Here is a 21,165-nt window from a genome sequence, read left to right on the forward strand (position 1 = left end):
TATCTCAATTTCATTTTTCCATCCAAAGGGCTTAAAAGGAAATGCTTTTTTTCTCCAAGTTTTGCAATCAATCTGTAAATCAGATTGACTTCATGAAACATCCAAGGATTTTTGGTCAGTTAAAGAGCTGAGGAAATACGCTTATAGTTCTGAAACTATCTCAGGTGTGATAGAATCAGGTGATGGCCAAATCAATGTTAAAAAAAAATCAGTTTTAAAGCAAGTGCAAGACATTAAACAGGGACGGGGGCGATAGACATGGATTAACTAAAGGCTCCTGGAAAGCAGGGCCGACTACTTCAAGAGCAGGGACAAGAAAGCCAGAGGATTTAAGGGCGGTTTCTCCGGTAGAAGGAGCCCTAGGTGGCGCAATAGTTAAGCACTTGGACGCTAACTTAAAGGTCTACAGTCTGGCAACGGGTTTGGGTTTTTTTGGTTTATTTTTCTGCGGTAGAATTGAAAGGATCTGGTGGACGGTAACGTGGTCTGCATATATCCAACTCTATTAATTTTGCCCTACTCTTATTTTTTTTCTTATCCCAAATCATATTTTCTTACACTTTTTCCCACGGTTAGAAAAACAAGGACGGGTGCAAAGGTTCTCACATGCGCGCTGCCAGAACAACTCTCGAACGTCTATGGAAGGTCCCCCCGGCCGTGTAAGGCGCCCCACTAAGTGAGCGATTGCTCTGCGCAAATTGCCGCCTTTAAAAGCCCACAGGAGCGAGGGTCAAAGCCGGGAAACGACTGACGTCACGGTGACGAAGCCGACTCCGCCCACACACCAGCTTCCGGCGACTCGCGGCCCCCGCTTCCGTCCGTCCCACCCACGCTCCAGTCCCCGCCCCACTCCCACGCGCCCCTAATACCCCCGGTACTAGAGAGGGGAGAACAGGCACAGGTTGCTGTCGGAAGTCCCCCCTGCAGGTTCTTCTTCCGCTCTGCCAAACGGCTTCCGCTGGGGCAGTCAACATGGACGCTGCGGCTGCCTGGCGAAGCAGCCTCTGATCAGCGGCGGAGGCGCAGCTTGGCGTCAGCAGCGGCCCCCCGCCTCCCTCCCCCCGCCGCTCCCGCCCCTGGGGCCCGCGGGCTAGTCGCTTCATGGGGGCGGGCCTTCGCGGCCCGCGCACTGCTTCCTGTTCAGAGGCTGTCCAGCGGTAGGCGGTGACGACTCTGCCCGCGCCCACTTCGGCGCGGTGAGCGAACGCTCGAGGGCCGCATCTTGTGCCTCTGCACCAGTCCCGACCCTGAGCCGCCATGGCCCCGGTGCAGCTGGAGAACCACCAGCTGGTTCCTCCTGGAGGGGGGGGCAGTGGCGGCCCCGCGTCAGCCCCGGCGCCTCCTCCCCCGGGAGCTGCCGTGGCTGCGGCTGCTGCGGCCGCGGCCAGCCCTGGCTACCGGCTCAGCAGCCTCATCGAATTTTTGCTCCACCGGGCCTACTCAGAGCTTATGGTATTGACGGACCTGTAAGTGCCGCGAAACCCATGCCTGCTCCCCAGCCCCCCTCCCTTCCCGCCCAACTGCTGAGAGGCTTGCGCCTCCCTCACCCCCGAGCGGCTGCTATTTTCCCCGCCGGCTTGCTTAGTGTAGAATTTCTGAACTCAGGGGCTTCAGCGGAGGTGGAGAAGAAGCTTTGCATTTGGGGGTGTTTTTGGCGATGAAGCAGCTGAGACTTGTTAATTATGCGTGTTAGACTTTCACTGAAGATCGTCTTTGGGACTTTTGCTCGAGTTGCCAATATTTCTTTCCTGGAAGCCTTTTAGCCCCAAACCAAGATTACAGTTCAGGGTTTACGAATACATAATATCCGAGCTTTTTTTTTAAAAAAAGCCCCAAAGATGGGAAATGTTTTACAGCCTCTTGACAATACATTGTAAATATAGGTTGTAAATGTTTGTGACTGAGTTTGAATGCAGGAGATACATTGTGTATAGAATAATCCAAAATGTTGATTTCAAGTAGTTTTTCTGGAACGTTTGAGATTTTTTGAAGTTGTCACGCATTTAGTGTAAGTAAAAGATTTTTTTTTGCGACCGACTTGCTGTTATTATTTCTTGAAGTATGCAGGGAATTTATAAATCTCCGTGTTACCCATGAAATGCTTTGGGCATGATTAGGATTTAAATTCCGTCAAAATACGATCGGAATGCACTGTAATGATATTTTTGAAGTGTGTAATGAAAAGGCGCTTTCAAATTTTGGAGCATATAGTGTCGCTATGAGTCTGAACCGACTCTACGGCAACGGGTTTGGTTTGGTTTTTTATACTTTTAATTTCTGTTTTACATTTGCTAACACAGGTTCAGAAAAACTATGTCAGAATTGTTATCTAAATTAGTTTTTACCTTTTATCTGTTGCTAGACTTCAGATCGGTGTTTTCAGTTGAAATGCATTAGTGTGTAGATGTTAGGCTGTGAAAGTAATTTGTTACTAGAGACTGTTACAATGTTTGTTTGCAGATGACTAAAGGATTAGAATAGTTTCCATTTTTTTCTGTAGAACGTGGCTCTCATTCAATTTTGATACATTGTATTTTTATAGAGTGGCACAGTAAGTGGTAGAGTTAAAGAAGCCTGTCTTGAAACCCTGGTGGAGAACTGGTTAAGAGCTACCCCTACGGCTGCAGTGGGTAGTTCGAATCCACCAGGCTAGTTCTACTCTGTCCTATAGGGTCACTGTGAGTCGGAATCGAAATTCCGTGGCAACGGGTTTGTTTTTTGGTTTACCCCTGTCTAAGAAGTCCTTGGGTGGTGCACATGGTTAAGTGCTGGACTACTAGCCAAAGGATTGGCGCTTCGAACCCACCTCGAAAACAAGCCTGGCAATCTGCTTCTGAGAGGTCATGGCCTTGAAAACCCTGTGGAGCAAGCAGTTCTACTCTGCACACGTGGGGCCTCAACCATAACAAACTCTTTTCTAAAGAGAAACTTAAATAGCTACCACAATGAGTAACATAGTCACATAGGAATATACTCTGCACCGTATATTGTTGATTTCATAATAACCCTAAAAAATCGAAGAGAAAGCGTTATGTTTGTGAAGCTGATCTGTCCTATGTATAGCTGTGGAAAAAATGTTGAGAACTGCTCTCAGTGGTTGTGTAATTTGTTTTTTCACAGGGAATTTGTAGAAATTCCTTGAGTTGTGTTCCTAAGCATTACCTTTTTACTATTTTAGGACTTGGGTTCATGAAGAGAGAAACATGTTTTATTGCCTTAGAATAAAAGTGTATAGTTATAGTCCCACATCTTTTATATGATTCTCATATTTATATCTCCAGCACAGACTTCCCCACCGAACTCCAGGCTCTGTATCCAGATGCTTACATTTCAGTATCTAAGGGACATTTCAGTGTACCAAGTCCAGAGCCAAACTCCTGATTCCCCTCAACTCCTCCAAACTTTCTTTCCCATCTTCCTTTCTCACTAAATAGTATCTCTAATGCTCAGGCCAAAAATTTTGGAGTGATTCCTGGCTCCCCTTTTTTGACATCCCACATCCAGTCCGTGAGCAAGTCCTGTCAGCTCTGACTTCAGAATATATTCAGGGTCACGTCGCTTCCACCGTTACCAATCTGATCCAAGCCACTTAATCCTTTACCCAAGTTACTGCAATAATCTCCCAACTGATATCTCTACTACTATTCTTGCTCCTCTACAGTTTCTTCTCTAAACCTGCCAGTCGTTTCCCATCTCATTTAGATTCAAAGGTTTTTATAATCGCCTAAAATAGGCGACCATAAAATTTATCGTCCAAACCAGGACACTTTTGAGTGTGAACGGCGGTGCTGATAATAATGTCAGAACAGCAGGTATAAACTGGGACTATCTTGGACAAACCGGAACATGTGATTATTTTACGTTTGAGGCCCTACATGATCTGTGTCTTCTCTCCCTTACCTCTTTCCTCTCCCTTACCTCTTTCACTTCATTTTCTAACACTCTCCCCCCTTGCTTAGTCCACTCCAGCCACACTACCCTTGATGTTCTTGATGGCGCCAAGCACACTCCTGCCTTAGGGCCATTGCTCCTCCCCCAGCCCCACCCCCCAGAAATCTGTGTGGTTTGCTTTCTAGTTCCCTTTAGGTCTTTGTTCAGATATCACTTATCAGAAAGACTTTCTCTGATCACCCTTAATTAAATAGTACTCTGACCCTTCACTTAATCCTTCTCACACTGCGGCTTTAATTTTCCCTACGGCAGTTATCACCAGCTGCCATTATTTAGTGTCTTGTTTCCCCCCACTGAAATGTAAACTCCTGGATGACAGGGATTTTTATTTGTTTACTATCCCCAGGGCCTAGAACAATGCCTGGTGCATAAGCAGAGCTTAACTATTTAGGAGTCCCTGGATAGCCTGGGGCCTTGGTGGCACAGGGTTTAAAAGCTCAGCTGCTAACCAAAAGGTCAGCAGTTCGAATCCACCAGCCACTCCTTGGAAACCCTATGTATGGGGTAAGTTCTCCTCTGTCCTATAGTGTCACTGTGAGTTAGAAATGACTCCTCTGCAGTGGGTAAGAACAGCCTTGACAATTTAGGTGCTTTATTTTTGAACCCAGATTTCTGTTTTTTCCCTTTGTCCATTCCCCCTTTCCTCTAACGTGTAGACTTTCATCCTAGATTTTAAACTCTGCCTTAACTTTTGACTCAGTCTACTTTTTTTTTTTTAACACTTTTTAAAAGGCTTCCAAAGGGACATTTATTCAGAAATTGTTTTTAATTGTGGTGAAAATGTACACAACAAAACATATGCCAATTCAGCAATTTCTACACGTGTAATTCAGTGACATTAATTAACATTCTTCAAGTTGTACAACCATTCTCACTATTTCTTCCAAATTACTCCACCACTATTAACATAAACTCAATGCCCCCTAAGGAAAAACTCCCCATTTCCCTTTCTCTCCCACCCCCAGTAAAAAAAAAAAGAAATTTTTTTGTTTTGGTAACCACTAATAATTTTGGGTTTCTATTTATATATTTGCTAAGGAGCCCTGCTAGCATAGTGGTTAAAGCACTTGGCTACTTAACTGAAAAGTTGGCGGTTTGAACCCACCAGCTGCTCTGTGGGAGAAGATGTGGCAGTGGCAGTCTGCTCCCGTAAAGATTAAAACTCGACAGCGGTGGGTTTGGGTTTTTTTTTTTTTTAATTGCTGATTTTATTTAAGTGAGATCATACAACATTTGACCTTTTGCAACTGATTTATTTCACTCAGCATAATATTTTCAAGGTTCATGCATGTCGTGGCATGCATAGGAATTTCATTTCTTTTTATGGCTGAGTAATATTCCACCATATGTATATACCACATTGTGTTTATTACTCATCTCTTGATGAACATTTTGGTTGTTTTCACCTTTTGGCTATTGCAGAAAATGCTTTTACCACTTCTGGGTATAGACCTAGGATTGGGATTGCTGGGTCCTATGGCAATTCTATATTCTACTTTTTGAGGAACCACCAAACTGTCTTCCATGGTGGTTGTACTATTTTACATCCCCCCCCCTTTTTTTTAACCTCTTTTAATTAGAATCAGAAAATGCCAGGATCTCAGTCATATAAACTTATCTTATCACACTTGGGGTAAATAAGTTTCAGTGCCTTCTTCCAAACATTTGCACTTCAGGGCTTTTACTGCAAATGGTGGAATTTAAGATTTGTTACCCACTGAGGAATTTCAAATAGATTAGGAAGAAGTGGGGGAAAGGGGAGGCAGGCAACAAAAGCCTTTGTCCCTGAAATAATACCTCTGACTTGAGATGATCCTTTTAGGGTTCCTAGGGCAAGTGGTGAGAAGCTCTGGTGGCACAGTCGGTGGTTCGAAGCCCCCAGCTGCTCTGTGGGAGAAAGATGTGGCAGTCTGCTTCCAGAAAGATTACAGCCTCGGAAACCCTGGGGGGCAGTTCTGCCCTGTCCTGTACGGTCACTATGAGGTCACTATGAATCGGAATCGACTCAGTGGCAGTGTGGTTTTTTAGGGCAGGTGGGAAGAGCTGGAACAGTGACTCCCGTTCCCAAAAGCTCTGTTCTTTTGTCTGTTTGAGTGTGCACACACAGGCACCTCTTGTTGTCATCCTCTCCCTCCCTTGAAACAAGGGCTGTGACTTCTGAAGGAGTGTTCCCAGGGGCTTTTGCATGCAGAGGAACTTGCCAGTGGCTGCTTTTATTTGCAACCTAATAATAATGGCCTTAATTTCTACTCCATCCCTCTGATCTGCTGGTCCTTCCAGACCTTACCTAGTTCCTTTATTACTCTCATCATAGCTTCAGCTTCTTCTGTCTTCCCTGAGACTTACAGATAACTACAAGCCAGAGCCCATTTTAATAGTTTCTCCTCCTGGTACCACCTCTGGCAGTGGTTTTAGTTTTTCTATTCCTGTAGCATGCAGGTGGGAGGAGGGGATCTAAGCAGCTATAAAAATGGATTAGGTGTGGGAAGGCATGAGAGTTGTTCAGACCATTGAGTCTTGGGTACAGGACAGAGGTTAACAGGGTCTTTCTAAGCATCAGAGAGGGTTAAACGGTATAATTGGTCAAGGAAAATAGTGACATTGATTGAGAACTAGTGAAAAGAACAGAAATCGGAATCTTAGTGGAGCTATTTAAAAGGAATGCAAATCATTTACATCTAACCACTGGGCAACATCGGAATGACTCTAAATCCCTTGATTGATTCTGGCCCTTTTATGTGCTTAGTTTCCACTTTTACCTGTCATAACAAAACATGGAGGGATTATCGCTTGGAACCAAGGGTCCACTGGATACAGGGAGACTGGCAACTGAATCGTACTCCCGCATCTGAGACCATTTTGGCCTTAAAAGAATATTTTCTTTTGCTCTGTATGATACGGTGTGCTAATGTAAGACTTTGGCTTTTTAGTTGTTTGAGGTTCACGCAAGTCCTTTTGAAGTATTCTAAATGGAGAGAAATGCTCCTTTGTTGGTTCTGCCTTTATAGCTATATTGCCTGTAAGAGCTTTTTTCTCAGTTTTTCTTAAGCACAAATATTTAATAGGGTTAAAGTAAAGACCTTTAGCACATTTTGTTGAAGGTATGTATATATTTAATCAATTTCCTTTTTTTTTTTTCTTAGACTGCCACGGAAATCTGATGTGGAAAGGTGAGTATGAAAAAAAAAAAAAAACCCTGAAATCTCTCTCTGTGTTGATACATATATGTGTGTGTTACAGGGCTGTGGATTGGTGATTTTTCACATCATGTGTTTAGGAAGCCCTGGGAAGTGTAATTTCTTCATCATTGGAAATATTTGGTGTGAGATCAGCTCTGTTCTTTCTGTTCTACAAACCTTTATTGTGTGACCTATCAGGTCAAGTTCAGGGGGAGGGGGAAAAGATGTAGAAAATGCAGTCCCTGATGCAAGAAGCTGAGGAGCAGGCTGGCTTTAGAAAGTTGGCTGCTAATTTACCATTTGCTACGATGATGATATTAGGTATCTTGAGAAAACTGACTTGTGCCTACTACTTACTGTTGCTGTTTTACAGTTGAGAGAATTTTGGTTCCATTGGAATTTGGGGCTTAAGACATAACTAAACACTAGTATGTTTCCATAAGGAGCCCTGGTGGCGGAATGGTTAAGCACTTGGCTGCTAACTGAAAGCTTGGTGGTTCGAACCCACCAGCCGCCCTGCGGAAGGAAAGACCTGGTGATCTGTTCCTGTAAAGATTCCAGCCTAGGAAACTACCACTATTGGGCAGTTCTACTCTGTCCTATAGGGTCGCTATGAGTTGGAATCTACTTGACGGCACATAACAACAGTATATTTCCATAGGCCAAAGGAGAAAGATAAATGAAGGTTTCAAGAAGATCATGTGATGGGAATTTCAGTTGTGACTATAGGATAGGCTACTTGACTATATCTTTGACACTACTTATGCTTCTTGGTTGGTTTTTGTTTTTTATATCAAGTCACTAGGTAGCTTTTTAGCATTTATTAGGGGCTACACTCCACCACCACCCTAGAAAAAATCTCATTGCGGTTGAGTCAATTCCAACTCATAGTGACCCTGTAGGACAGAGTAGAACTGCCCATAGAGTTTCTAAGGCTGTAATCTTTATGGAAGCAGACTGCCATATCTTTCCCCTGTGGAGTGGCTGGCGGGTTCGAACCACTGACCTTTGGGTTAGCAGCCAAGCCCTTAACTACTGCACCACTGGGGCTCCTTACCACAACCCCACCAACCCAATTAGACCCCCCCTTTTTTCTTCATTGTACTTTAGATGAAGGTTTACAGAGCAAACTAGTTTCTCACTTAACAATTAATACACATATTGTTTTGTGACACTGGTTGTCAACCCCATGACATGTCAACACCCTCTTCTTCTCGACCTTGGGTTCCTCATTACCGGCTTTCCTGTCCTCCTGCCTTCTTGTCCTTGCTCCTGGGCTGGTGTGCCCATTTAGTTTCCTTTTGTTTTATGGGCCTGTCTAATCTTTAGATGAAGGGTGAACCTCAGGAGTGACTCCATTACTGAGCTGTAATTTCTGGGGTTGGGGGGCCATGCTCTCGGGGTTTCTCAAGTCGCTGTCAGACCAGTAAGTCTAGTCTTTTTTTGTGAGTTAGAATTTTGTTCTGTATTTTCTCCGGCTCTGTGTGGGGACCCCCTGTTGTGATCTCTCTCAGTCAGTGGTGGTAGCTGGGCACCATCTAATTGTACTGGACTCAGTCTGGTGGTGGCTGTGGTAGTTGTGGCCCATTAGTCCTTTGGACTAATCTTTCCCTTGAGTCTTTAGTTTTCTTCATTCTCCCTTGCTCCAGATGAGGTGAGACCAGTGTATCTTAGATGGCCGCTCACAAGCTTTTAAGACCCCAGACACTGCTCACCAGAGTAAAACATAGAACATTTTCTTTATAAACTGTGTTATGCCAGTTGAGCTAGATGATCCCCGAGACCAGAGTCCCCACAGCCCAGTAATTGGTCCCTCAGGGAGTTTGAATGTGTCTTTGGAGCTTCCATGACCTTGCCTTGGACGAGTTATGCTGGATGCCACAGGATTGTGTTCTGTCTTTCCCTTCGCCAAAGTTATGACTCACCTGTTGTCTATTTAGTGTTTTCCCCTCTCACCGTTCCTCTCCCTTGTAACCATCAAGGATTGTTTCTGTGTGTAAACCTTTTCATGAGTTTTTATAGTAATGGTCTTACACAATATTTGTCCTTTTGTGATTGACTTGTTTCACTCAGCATAGTGTCCTCCAGATTCATCCGTGTTGTGAAATGCTTTGCAGATTCATCATTGTTCTTTCTCTTTGTGTAGTACTCCATTGTGTATATGTACCACACTTTGTTTATTCATTCATCTGTTGATGGACACCTAGGTTGTTTCTATCTTTTTGCTATTGTGAACAATGCTGCGGTGAACATGGGTGTGCATATGTCTGTTTGTATGACAGCTCTTATTTCTCTAGGATATATTCCTAAGAGTGGAATTGCTGGATCATATGGTATTTCTATTTTTAACTTTTTAAGGAAGCGCCATATCATTTTCCAAAATGGTTGTACCATTTTGCATTCCTACCAGCAGTGCATAAGAGTTCCAATCTCCCTGAAACCTCTCCAACATTTTTTAAATTTTCTGTTTTTTTGATTAGTGCCTGTCTTGGTTATCTAGTGCTGCTGTAACAGAAATACCACAAGTGGATGGTTTTAACAAAGACAAATTTATTTCCTCCCAGTAAAGTGGGCTAAAAGTCCAAAGTTAGGGCATCAGCTCCAAGGGAAGGCTTTCTTTCTCTGTTGGCTGTGGAGGAGGGTCCTTGTCCTCAATCTTCCCCTGGTCCAGGAGCTTCACAGGTGGAGGGACCCCAGGTCCAAAGGATGCACTCTGCTCCTGGTGCTGCTTTCTTGGTGGTATGAGGTCCCCACTCTCTGCTTGCTTCCCTTTCCTTTTAACTCTTGTCTAAGATAAAAGGTGGTATAGGCCACACCCCAGGGAAACTCCCTTTACATTGGATCAGGGATGTGGCCTGAGCAAGGGTGTTACATCCCACCCTAATCCTCTTTAACCACAGACAGAGATTATGATTTATAACACACAGGAAAATAAAAAAATGGAGGACAACCACACAATACTGGGAACCATGGCCTGACCAAGTTGACACGTAGTTTTGGGGGACATAATTCAATCCATGACAGAGCCAGTAATGTCGGAGTGAGATGGTGTCTCATTGTGGTTTTGATTTGCATTTATCTAATGGCTAGTGATCCCAGAGCATTTCCTCACCTATCTGCCATTTGACCTTTTTTGATAGAATAAAAAAAAAAAAGTAGAAGGGACAAATAGGGTATGCCTGTGCTATAGGGTCGCTATGAGTCGGAATTGACTCGACGGCACTGGGTTTGGTTTTTGGTTTTGGTGTTACGGTTGGGTTGGTCAGTTTTGAAGGAAGGAAATGGTAGCCAGGATTTGTTCTGTCCATGCTGAGGTAGGAGGCGAAACCAGGGCCTTTGGAAGACTGATGTATACTGCCTATCACCTGAGACGGTTTGGTGTCAGAAAACCATGTTACAGTAGTTTACGAAGGGAGACATCTCCTTTCCAGTAGAGGAGCTCCATGGGAAACCAAGTTAATAGCGTCACAAATGTGTTTGCTGTATAAGATGCGGCTGAGTTAGAGCGACCACACTGAGGTGGCTGCCAGACCTTAATGCACGTTTCACGTGTCTGCTGTGGCCCAGTCTTGCTGGTGATGCTCTGCTTACTCTTAAGACCCTTCACAGATATTGGCAAAGAGTCACAGTTTGATCTGTGTCCTTGATCCTTCTCTTTATAGTACTGCTGGCCACATTGCTGGCTGATATTTAAGGAAGCCTTTGTGGGCTACGTATGCTTTCAATAGGAGCTGAACTCTGTAGTCTTCAGTCAGGACTATGCTTCAGCAAAAACTTATTTTGGTGCCGTGCATCATGGTGTTGCTGTTGGGAGATGCAGAGATAATGGGTTAATCTGTAGGTCATTGAACAGCTGTATTTCAGGGTCCCTTTGGAGGGAGATTGGTGTCTTGCTGGGTCCTGTTGTCAGGCCTGGGCTGTTGAATTTTTTTTTCAGTGTCTTACGATAAACCATGAAAGTTAAGATTATCAGTTTTGTAGGTGACATGAAGTGGAGAGGTCTAGCTAACACATTAATTGGCAGAATAGAGCTTTTAATAACACTTTTGAAGCTTTATGAGGAGATGATAAAAATACCAATGAGTATTGGGAGGAAAGCGTTGTAGTGGATAGACCCTCTAGCTTTTAATTTTTGAGTCCCTGAGTGGCACAAATGGTTAAGTGCTTGACTACAGCCAAAAGGTTGGTGGCTCGAACCCACCCAGTGGCTCTTCAGAAGGCAAGCCTGGCAAGCTGCTTCCAAAAGATCAGAGCCGCGAAAACTCTATGGAGAGCTCTACTCTGCACACATGGGGTCGCCACGAGTCGGAATCGACTCAGCGGCAACTAACAACAGCTTGTATTTTTAGTACTCATCTTACTTTTTTAAACTTTGCTTGGATAAGTTAACGCCTCCAAATTTGTCATTGGAATTAGTATGGTAAAGAGTTGCATGGTTAAGTTCTTTGATTTTCAACTTTTTAAATCATACTCCTGCAAGATGGGAAATGCCCCTTGCTTTTGTAGGAAGAATACAGCTTCAGGTTTTGGTAAAGATTTACTTCAGTTCCCTCTCTTTTACAAAAAAGGTTATACATACGTCTAATTCCTAACTCCTAAGTTTAGCCCCATCTGTCACTCACTCAGTTAAATTCTACTTCCACATATCCATGAATTTGGAATATTTTAACAACTTTTATTATAATATAAAATTAATAAAAAAAAATGACTCATCGCTAAAACATTTTATTGGATTTATTACTCTCAGGTGAAAAATAAAGCATATCCAGGAGGTATACAAAAAGTATGAAAACAATCATATTTAGATAAGTATAATTGGGTCATTTTGTTGTAGTGGATGTAAATGAAGATTAATTCATTTTTGAACTCAGATGAAATAAATTGTGAACTACTCTTTCTAATATTCTTGTTCATTAAAAATTGTTTTGTTTTATAGGAAAATAGAAATAGTGCAGTTTGCTAGCCGAACACGCCAACTCTTCGTTCGATTGTTAGCTTTAGTAAAATGGGCTAATAATGCTGGCAAAGTGGAAAAATGTGCGGTGAGTTAATCTTTTGCTTTTATTTTGTATAAAGTAACATCTTAGAATGTTAACTTGTAGACAATTTTGAGAAACATTACTTATGTGAGTAATCATATTTCTGTATGATGATGTATAATATATTTTTGTGGAAACTTAATATTTATTTTTGGACACCTGGTCAGAAAGAAAAATGAGAGCTCTGTCTGGAGATATCGTTATTCTGGGAGACTTTAAATATGAGACTTGAACTAAAGGTGCAGATGGTAAATATGAGACTCGAACCAAAGAGAGAAAATGATACCTTAGAGTTTGTAGATTACTCCCTTATATTTTGCCTATTGATTCTTGACAACCCTATGAGAATGGCAGAGTAGCTATCTTCCTATTTTACAAATGAAGAAAAGATGCGGTTCCTAGAAGTTAAATGGCTTTCTCAAAGACACACAGCTGATAACATTTATCTGTTCATTTGTCTCATTCTCCAAACTTTTCTTGGGCACAGGGCATAAGGTATGGAGTATGGACACCTGAGTAAGGCAAAGTCCTTGCCCTCAAGGAGCTCAAGATCTTTTGACCCTTGAATCACTCTTTTTAATTCAAAGGACTGACGTGAAGTATACCAAAGATGCTAAAAGCTATTCCCCCCTCAAAAAAAGGGGGTGCTGTAGCTGTGTTGAAGAAACATTAAAGAGGAGGAAAAAATCAGTAGGGTATCTCGTATTAGCTTATTGAGCTCATGACTTGGGGGAAGATCATTTATTAAAAGATGAGACACTCAATTACTTCTGTTTTACTTCATTCACTTCTGATGAGTTTCATACTAGAAAGGGTAGCATAATTATCATAGAGTGAATAGTCTTGAAATAGTGACTTTAATTTATGTGCTTTATTTGAGTTCAGTTTTCCAGACCCAGCTCTACAAGGCCAAGAAAACTTCTAACCACTATAAAATATTTTTGGGAAGTGGAGGAAAGAGGGTAGATTCTCCGAGTAAGCTTGACATTGATGCTCAGTTAAATCTTTTTTTCCACTCAATAATGTAATCATGTTTAAAAATTTTACCGGTTTTCATAGCTTAAAGCAGAAAACAATTTTACCTTGGTCAGCTAAATTACAGGTAGTCCTTGATTTACGACGGGGTTCCGTTCCAATGACTCCATTGTAAGTCAAATACCTCGTTTTTTGTTTTTAGTTTTCATTATTATTGCCTTTTATTATCAGTATCTTTATAAACCTGACCTTTATATGTCTTTGGGGGTTGGAAACATTACACATAAGCTTACAGATGTATTTAATACATACACACATACATTAAAAAACCGCAAATCATAAAAATTTATTTCAGTGATGAACAATTGGACAATGTTGGCATTTTGTCAGTTGTGGTAATAACTCTACTTGTGGAAGGTTCTGGATCATCCAGATTATCCCTGGGAATGGGGGTGGTATTTCTAGTCAGAAAAACAGCGAGAGTTGTCTGTATGGTTTTTTTCTTTTTTTCTTTATATATTTTGTGGTAACATCTCACTGCTTCCTGAATCTGCCATTGAGTTTAGCAAAGTGATCAGTGTTTGGGCCCGTGTTTTCAAGCAACTGAAGCTCCTAATTTAGTTTAGAAAAAAACTCCAACTAATCTTTTCACTGTAAAATTTTTTGACAACTTCTCTCCTTACTCTTCCTCATTATTTCTTTCTTCTTCAGCATTTTTTTCCTCTTCAAAATCCATTAAGTCCTGATGTGTCAATTCCCCTTATTCGTGATCTTCGAGCTGTTCCACATTGGTGATACCAAGTTCTAAATTCAGTATCCTTGCCATGTGGATGATTTTTCCACTGATCTCTTCCATCATATTATCCTGATCAAATGCTTTGAGCGTGTTTACGTAACTCAGCAATTTTTTCCATATCCTCTGCATGCACTTTCCCATAACTTCCTCCCAGGAAGATGCAGTGTTCCAGATACACTGATGGTCATTAAGTGCGGTTTGCCGTTAACTCGAATACGTCGTCGTAAGTTGCAGACCACCTATATATTAAAAATCGTACTTAAATTTTCTTAAGTTTATCAGGCTTCCTAGATAAATTAAAGTTAGCTACCCAGTATAGCTATACCATAATAGATTTATTTTTAGCACTCTGACAAATCAAATTGAAAAGATTTTTACAGTAATTTTTATATTTGCAGATCTGTGAGGATTTGCCCATTCCATGAAATTCCACTTCTGGGAGGAATCTATAACACAAGTGTGTTTCTGCATATCCTCACGATTTTCCTGGTGTCTCACTTCAGTTTTAGCCCACTGCCTTTGGTCATCCTGTTTTACTAGGTTCTCCCTCCACTTTTTTTCTTTTCAAACTTAGAAACAAAACCTGATTTTCGCTGGGGGGAAAAAATTTTATTTATTTATTTTTTAAGTTAATGCTTAATGACAGCCCTGGCAGCTAAGCAAATGGCAAGGCTGAAGAATTCTGTAAGACGCATCCAGCCACATGGCTTCTCTCTGTTGGAGTAAGCTGATATCCTTCTATAAAACACTGATCACAGGTTTCTTTAGGGGTAGAACATTTTATCCCATATATTAAGTTTTTCATATGGCAAAAAAGAAAACCTTTTATTCATCTGTGTCAGTTGTTCATGTAATTGAGAAATTGAAGTTTGTAAACAGAAAGTCTTTGTACACTGTTATGCATCATTCAAAGAATAGATTTTGTTATAAATACTAATAGAAGGCTTATTTATCAGAAAGCTTACAATTTACTTCAGTGTTTTCAAAATTTAAGCACTGAGCCTAATGAGTCTATTTTGGCTGAAATGAAGAAGCATAGTGTTAAACAAACAAACCCATTGCCATTCGGGTTGATTCCGACTCATAGCGACCCTACAGGACAGAGTAGAACTGCCCCATAGAGTTTCCAAGGAGCATCTGGTGGATTCAAACTGCCGACCCTTTGGTTAGCAGCTGTAGCTCTTAACTACTGCACCACCAGTGTTTCTGAAGCATAGTATAGTGTTTCTGAAAAGCTTAAGGTTTCTTCTCAATGATTACTTAATTTGGGGTAATCTTTTATTAGAGATGCTTTAGTGAAAAGTTAGGTATTACTGTAGTGTATCAAAGTCAAGTATTCAGTTTTTCAAATCTAGTCTTAAATCTCTTATTATACTGTGGGTATTTAAATTACCTGTTTGATAGCTCCAAGTTGTGCTTCTGTGATATAATGTCAAACAAAATCCAAAATTCTTGATTCTGATATTGAGCCATATTGCATTAATCTTTCTTTAATTCATAGTATAGCAGTCTCTTACTAGTTTTCTGAATTAGCTGTTCAAATCATATTCTGAATTAAGTTCCATACTGAATTTATATGACGTTATGGTATCTTTGTTTTGAGACTGTAGATACAGATGTGTTTATGTCAGGGATAAAGTCCATCAACTGAGTAATTAGAGGATTGTGGATGTTTTGACACACTTCTGTTCTCAGTCTGGTTATTATTTAACTAGTCTCATTAGAGGTTCTGAGATAATAATCTTTGGCAATGATGAACATAAATGACTTGTGTAGCTGAGTGTGTAAATCCACAACGTATAGAACTCCACTAATGGTGAAGTAGTCTGGTTAATGTTCTATCTAAGGAAAAAGGGAAAATCTCTCTCTCGTTCTCCAAGAGTGTTTTTTTTTAAACAGGTTTATTAAGATATATTCCATATATTATACAAGCCACCCATTTAAAGTGTGCAATTCAGTGGTTTTTAGTATATCAGAGAGATGTGCAACCATCACCACAGTCAATTTTAGAACACTTTTCATCACCTCAAAAAGAAACCCCATACCCTTTAGTTGTCTGGCCCTTAGCCCTAAACAACCACTAATTTACTTTCTATCTGTATAGATTTACATGTTCTGAACATTTCATATAAATGCAATTGCATAATATGTGGCCTTTTGTTTTCCTTTTTACGACTAAATAATATTTCGTTGTATAGATAATACCATAAACCTTGGTGGCGTAGTGGTTAAGTGCTACGGCTGCTAACCAAAGGGTCGGCAGTTCGAATTCGCCAGGCGCTCCTTGGAAACTCTACGGGGTACTTCTATTCTGTCCTATAGGATCACTCTGAGTCAGAATTGACTCGACGGCACTGGGTTTGGTTTTTGGTAGATAATACCATATTTCGTTTACCCATTCATCAGTTGATGGACGTTTTAGTTGTTTCCACCTTTGGCTATTATGAATAGTGCTGCTATAAACATTTGCGTCCAACTATTGGTGTGGACATAATGTTTTCACTTTTCTTGGGTATTTACCTAGCAGTGGAATTGTTGGGTCATATGGTAACTCTATGTTTAACTGTTTGAGGAACTGCCAGACTGTTTTCCAAGTTGGCTACACCATTTTATATTCCCACCAGCAGCATATGAGGGTTCAGATTTCTCCACATCCATGCCAACACTTGCTATTATCTGACTTTTTGATTCTAGTGGGTATGAAGTGATATCACATTGTGATTTCGATTTGCATTTCCCTGATTACTAATGATGTTGAACTTCTTTTCCAGTTCTTATTGGCTATTTGTATATCTTCTTTGGACAGATGTCTATTGAGAGCTCAGTTAAATTTGAAAGCAGGTTATTATTAACCACGTTAGTATCTGATATGTGAGTAGTTTAGTGAAAAGAACATGATTATCATTAGGGACCTACATGGATTCATAATAAGTTATTCAAAAGTAAATTTTTTTCTTTTTTAATTGGCTTTCTAAGCCAAAAGAATATAACTTGAAGCTAGTGTATTTTGAGTTCAGCAAGGTAGTTTAGAGAGTGTTTCATTACTTATCCATGTTTAAGGTAGAACAAGGTGGGCTAGATAAACTGTGACAATCCTAAGGGGTTTGTGCACGTCTTCCTGGAGGACAGTCTTTGGTGCTCTTTGGCTTGCCTTTGGTCTGATAAGCATTTTTATAGTATCCTGTGCAGGGAGATTTGGAATATTTAGGTCTGAGTAAAATCCAGTTCAGTAGTTGAGAGAAGCAGGACTCAAAATGGTTTTAATATGCTGAAGTCAGATTACAGTCCTGCTTTAGGTTCAGGGTGGATGTAGGGGACCTTACTTGACAGAGGTTTATATACAAAAGATCAAGGCCTTTTAGTTGACCTCAAGCTTGCTGTGTGGTAGTAGTGTCATGACGGCTCATGGAAAGTGTTAGAGGCATTGATAGAAATCCATTACACCAGTCATAGAAGGTAACACTTCTGGGCTGTGCTGTTATAAGACAAGAAACAATTTTTGGTTCCACCTTCTCTGGTTATTAGCTGTCTTTATTTGGGCAGCTGTCTTAACCTAAGCCTCGATTTTCTCATTTTCAAGATGATACAGATCATCTGGTTCTATTTCCTAGAGTTGCGGAAGTCAGATAATGAGTGTGGAAATACTGAGAAAATGTCGAGCATTGCGCATGCATGAGGTGGTATTAATTCTGGGTGCCGTGTTTTAAGTTGGCCATTGACAGACTGGAGAATTTCCAGGCAGTGAAACAAGGAGGGTAAGTCAGGAATTTGGAGATACGAAGACTAAATGAAGAGATTTGGAATGTTTAGCTTGAAGACCGGGAGGGTAGGCTTTGTCCGTTTGAAGTACCTGAGAAGAGGCTTCAAGTATTGTTCCAGAATAGAACTAGAAGATAAAAATTGCAAGGAAATAATTTTCAACTCTGTGATGAGCTCTACTAATTCAGACTTCCTTATGAAATACATTGAATAGGGAACTTATGGAAAGGATTTCTGTATTGGGTGTGAAGTTGGGCTCTATCTCATAATGGGTGATGTTTATTGAGTATTTCCCATGTTCTAGGCACTGTTCTTGGAGCCCTGGTGGCGTAATGGCTAAGAGCTCGGCTGCTAACCAGAAGGTCAGCAGTTCGGATCCGCCAGCCACTCCTTGGAAACCCTATGTGGCAGTTCTACTCTGTCCTGTAGGGTTACTATAAGTCGGAATCAACTTGATGGCAACGGGTTTGGGTTTTTCTGATTAGGCACTCACTAAAGATTTTATATGCATTAATTCTTATTCCTCAGAACAGCCTTATGAGGCTGGGTATCATATTATCATCTTCATTTTACAGTTGAAAAAACTGAGGCACAGAGAGGCTAAGTAACTTGCCCAAGGCTCTTGGCTAGTAAGTTGGGGAGTTGAAATTGAGACCAAGGCAACCTGGGTCCAGAGTCAGTGCTTTTAACTACTTCATTACCAGTCAAATATTGAAGTCTGTAAGATTAAAAAGTGTTTTATTCTATTTATTTTTCCAAATTTCTGATATTACATATGTGTAATGTAAGGATGGAAAATGATTTTTTTTTTAATTGTGCTTTAGGTGTAAGTTTACAAGTCAGTCTCTCATACAAAAATTTATATACACCTTGCTATGTACTCCTAGCTGCTCTCCCTCTAATGAGACAGCACACTCCTTCTCTCCACTCTCTATTTTCGTGTCCATTCGGCCAGCTTCTGACCCCCTCTGCCCTCTCGTCCCCCTCCAGACAGGAGCTGCCCACATAGCCTCATGTGTCTACTTGAGCCAAGAAGCTCACTCCTCACCAGTATCATTTTCTATCCCATGGTCCAGTCCAGTCCCTGTCTGAAGAGTTGGCTTCAGGAATGGTTCCAGTCTTGGGCTAACAGAATGTCCAGGGACCATGACCTCTGGGGTCCCTGTAGTCTCAGTCAGACCATTAAGTCCGGTTTTTTTACAAGAATTTGAGGTCTGCATCCTACTGTTCTCCTGCGCTATCAGGGATTCTCTGTTGTGTTCCCTGTCAGGGTAGTCAGGAAAATGATTGTTTTTTGTGTCAAATAAAATTGTATTAAGTATTTCTTTTCTTCAAATTACTGGGAAACTTTAAGAAATATTTTATAATATAGAAAATCTATATTAATTCCCTTGAAGTTTACTTTGGAATGAACAAATGACGTATATTTAAAGTGAAAAGCAGATTGTTTTCAAGGAAGGTTAATACATTTACGCTTTCTGTTTTAAAGATGATTTCGAGCTTTTTAGATCAGCAAGCCATCCTGTTTGTGGACACTGCTGATCGCCTGGCCTCCTTAGCTAGAGATGCCCTGGTCCATGCGCGCCTGCCTAGTTTTGCCATTCCATATGCCATTGATGTGCTGACTACTGGGTCTTACCCACGGCTGCCAACCTGCATTAGGGTAAGTGCTTTGTCCCCATGTTCTTAAAAGTTGAAAGCTTAGGCATTGGATTTCACTGTATTATTATAGTCCAGCCAAAAGCTGTTCCGTATTTTTAAAACAAATAGTTCACGTAGTTCGCTTTTTTCTCTACAGCTAAAATTGTGAGTTTTTAAAAAAGAAATTGAGGCCAGAATGTGAATAGCTATCAAAATGGGTAAATCTCTTTTTTTTTTTTGGAGTGGGGGGGTGGGGGAATATGAAAACGTAACAGGTCTATTTTAGATGTAAGAATACTGCACACTTGTTGCTTTTTAAAAGTGTTCTTTTAACATATTGTAGTAGTTGTTTACTGAATTCAGTGCTATTGTGATATATTTTATACTTTTAAGAAGTGGTAGATGGCATCTACTGACATTAAGTTGGTTTTATAAATGGAGCATGAAGAAAATAGTGTTGTATTACTGTCTTAGCTAGGTGTCTGATGTAATTATTGGCACTCTGTAATGCACTGTAGTAATGGTCGGTAACATTGGCTATAGACTGCAGAAATGAGTGTTGAGATTCTCTTGGCTAAAGTAGGAAAACATTTGTGTAAAGACAGGCACAGGTGAAAAATATGCCTCTTCGTACATTTTAAAATAATCACTTAAACCTTTTCATAGGATAAAATTATTCCTCCTGATCCAATTACCAAAATTGAGAAACAAACCACACTTCATCAGCTGAACCAGATTCTTAGACATCGGCTTGTAACCACAGATCTCCCTCCTCAGTTAGCAAATCTTACGGTTGGTACGTACCTGAAATTTTTATTTTAAGAGTTGGCTTGTTTGAATTCTATTTTTTAAAACAGCTTTTTGGGTTTTAGTTGAAGAAATATCATTATGAAGTTTTGACTACCATTTTGGTGGTGTTTGAATCTGTGAATTGTCAGCCATATTATCTCTCTTTACCTGGAAATTCAGTACTGGTATTTGAAGCCGTTGAGTGGGTGAGATCCCCTAGAGTTGGAGGAAAAAAGAGGTCCCAGAGTTGAGACCGAAGAAGATATTGTTTGTTGATGTTACAAGAGTTGCCTTTGGTTTTTTGATGAGGTACCTGGAAGCTGGCCACGGCTTATGCAGGAACCACTGAATTGTTTGGAACTTATGAAAGAACCTTCAGTCTATTTAAAACTTGTTACAGGCAAGACTGGAAGTTCTAGGTTAGCAGGAAGCTGCTGTTTTTCTAGCAAAGTACAGTTCTTTTTCTTCTTTTTCTAAAAGCAAATGGCCGAGTGAAGTTTCGTGTTGAAGGAGAATTTGAAGCCACCTTGACTGTGATGGGAGATGACCCGGATGTTCCATGGCGTCTTCTCAAGCTAGAAATTCTGGTTGAGGATAAGGAAACAGGAGGTAAATCAGAAATGCTGTCTGGATTTAAATGTTTTGTTATTTTTATATTATTGAAAACTATTGCTGCAGAATAATAAATATACTTAGCAATTTATTTATCCTCTAATTTGAGACAAATTTTATGACTATCACAACTACCTAGTGGCTGTAGAAGTTTGTGTTTCTCAAAGTATAATGTTCTCTAGTTTCCATAGATCACTTCGGTTATTTATTTATTTAAATTCATTTTTCAGTATGCTCTTCCTTAGTTGGTGCTATGATATGATCTGTCCATGTTTCTGATTAACCACTTTCTTTTCTGCTGCCAATGGAAGATGGGCGAGCTTTGGTTCATAGCATGCAAATCAACTTTATCCATCAGCTGGTGCAGTCTAGGCTCTTTGCTGATGAGAAACCTCTTCAGGACATGTACAGCTGCCTACGTATC

At 40.7% G+C, this 21,165-nt stretch overlaps 1 protein-coding gene across 2 annotated transcripts in view; it reads left to right on the top strand.

Annotated features, from left to right (window-relative positions):
• Positions 1-1,067: 1,067 nt before the first annotated feature.
• The window catches only part of MED14 (mediator complex subunit 14), a 79,904-nt gene continuing 59,806 nt past the window's right edge, over positions 1,068-21,165 (top strand). For both annotated transcript variants that reach the window (XM_049871342.1, XM_049871343.1), the window contains exons 1-7: positions 1,068-1,466; positions 7,095-7,121; positions 12,067-12,172; positions 19,189-19,362; positions 20,007-20,136; positions 20,610-20,738; positions 21,053-21,160. In XM_049871342.1, coding sequence (XP_049727299.1) covers positions 1,258-1,466; positions 7,095-7,121; positions 12,067-12,172; positions 19,189-19,362; positions 20,007-20,136; positions 20,610-20,738; positions 21,053-21,160 — 883 coding nt within the window. In that variant the 5' untranslated portion in view covers positions 1,068-1,257. The remainder of the gene's footprint in view (positions 1,467-7,094; positions 7,122-12,066; positions 12,173-19,188; positions 19,363-20,006; positions 20,137-20,609; positions 20,739-21,052; positions 21,161-21,165) is intronic.

This window comes from Elephas maximus, chromosome X (assembly GCF_024166365.1).
Source record: "Elephas maximus indicus isolate mEleMax1 chromosome X, mEleMax1 primary haplotype, whole genome shotgun sequence".
Taxonomy (NCBI): Eukaryota; Metazoa; Chordata; class Mammalia; order Proboscidea; family Elephantidae; genus Elephas; species Elephas maximus.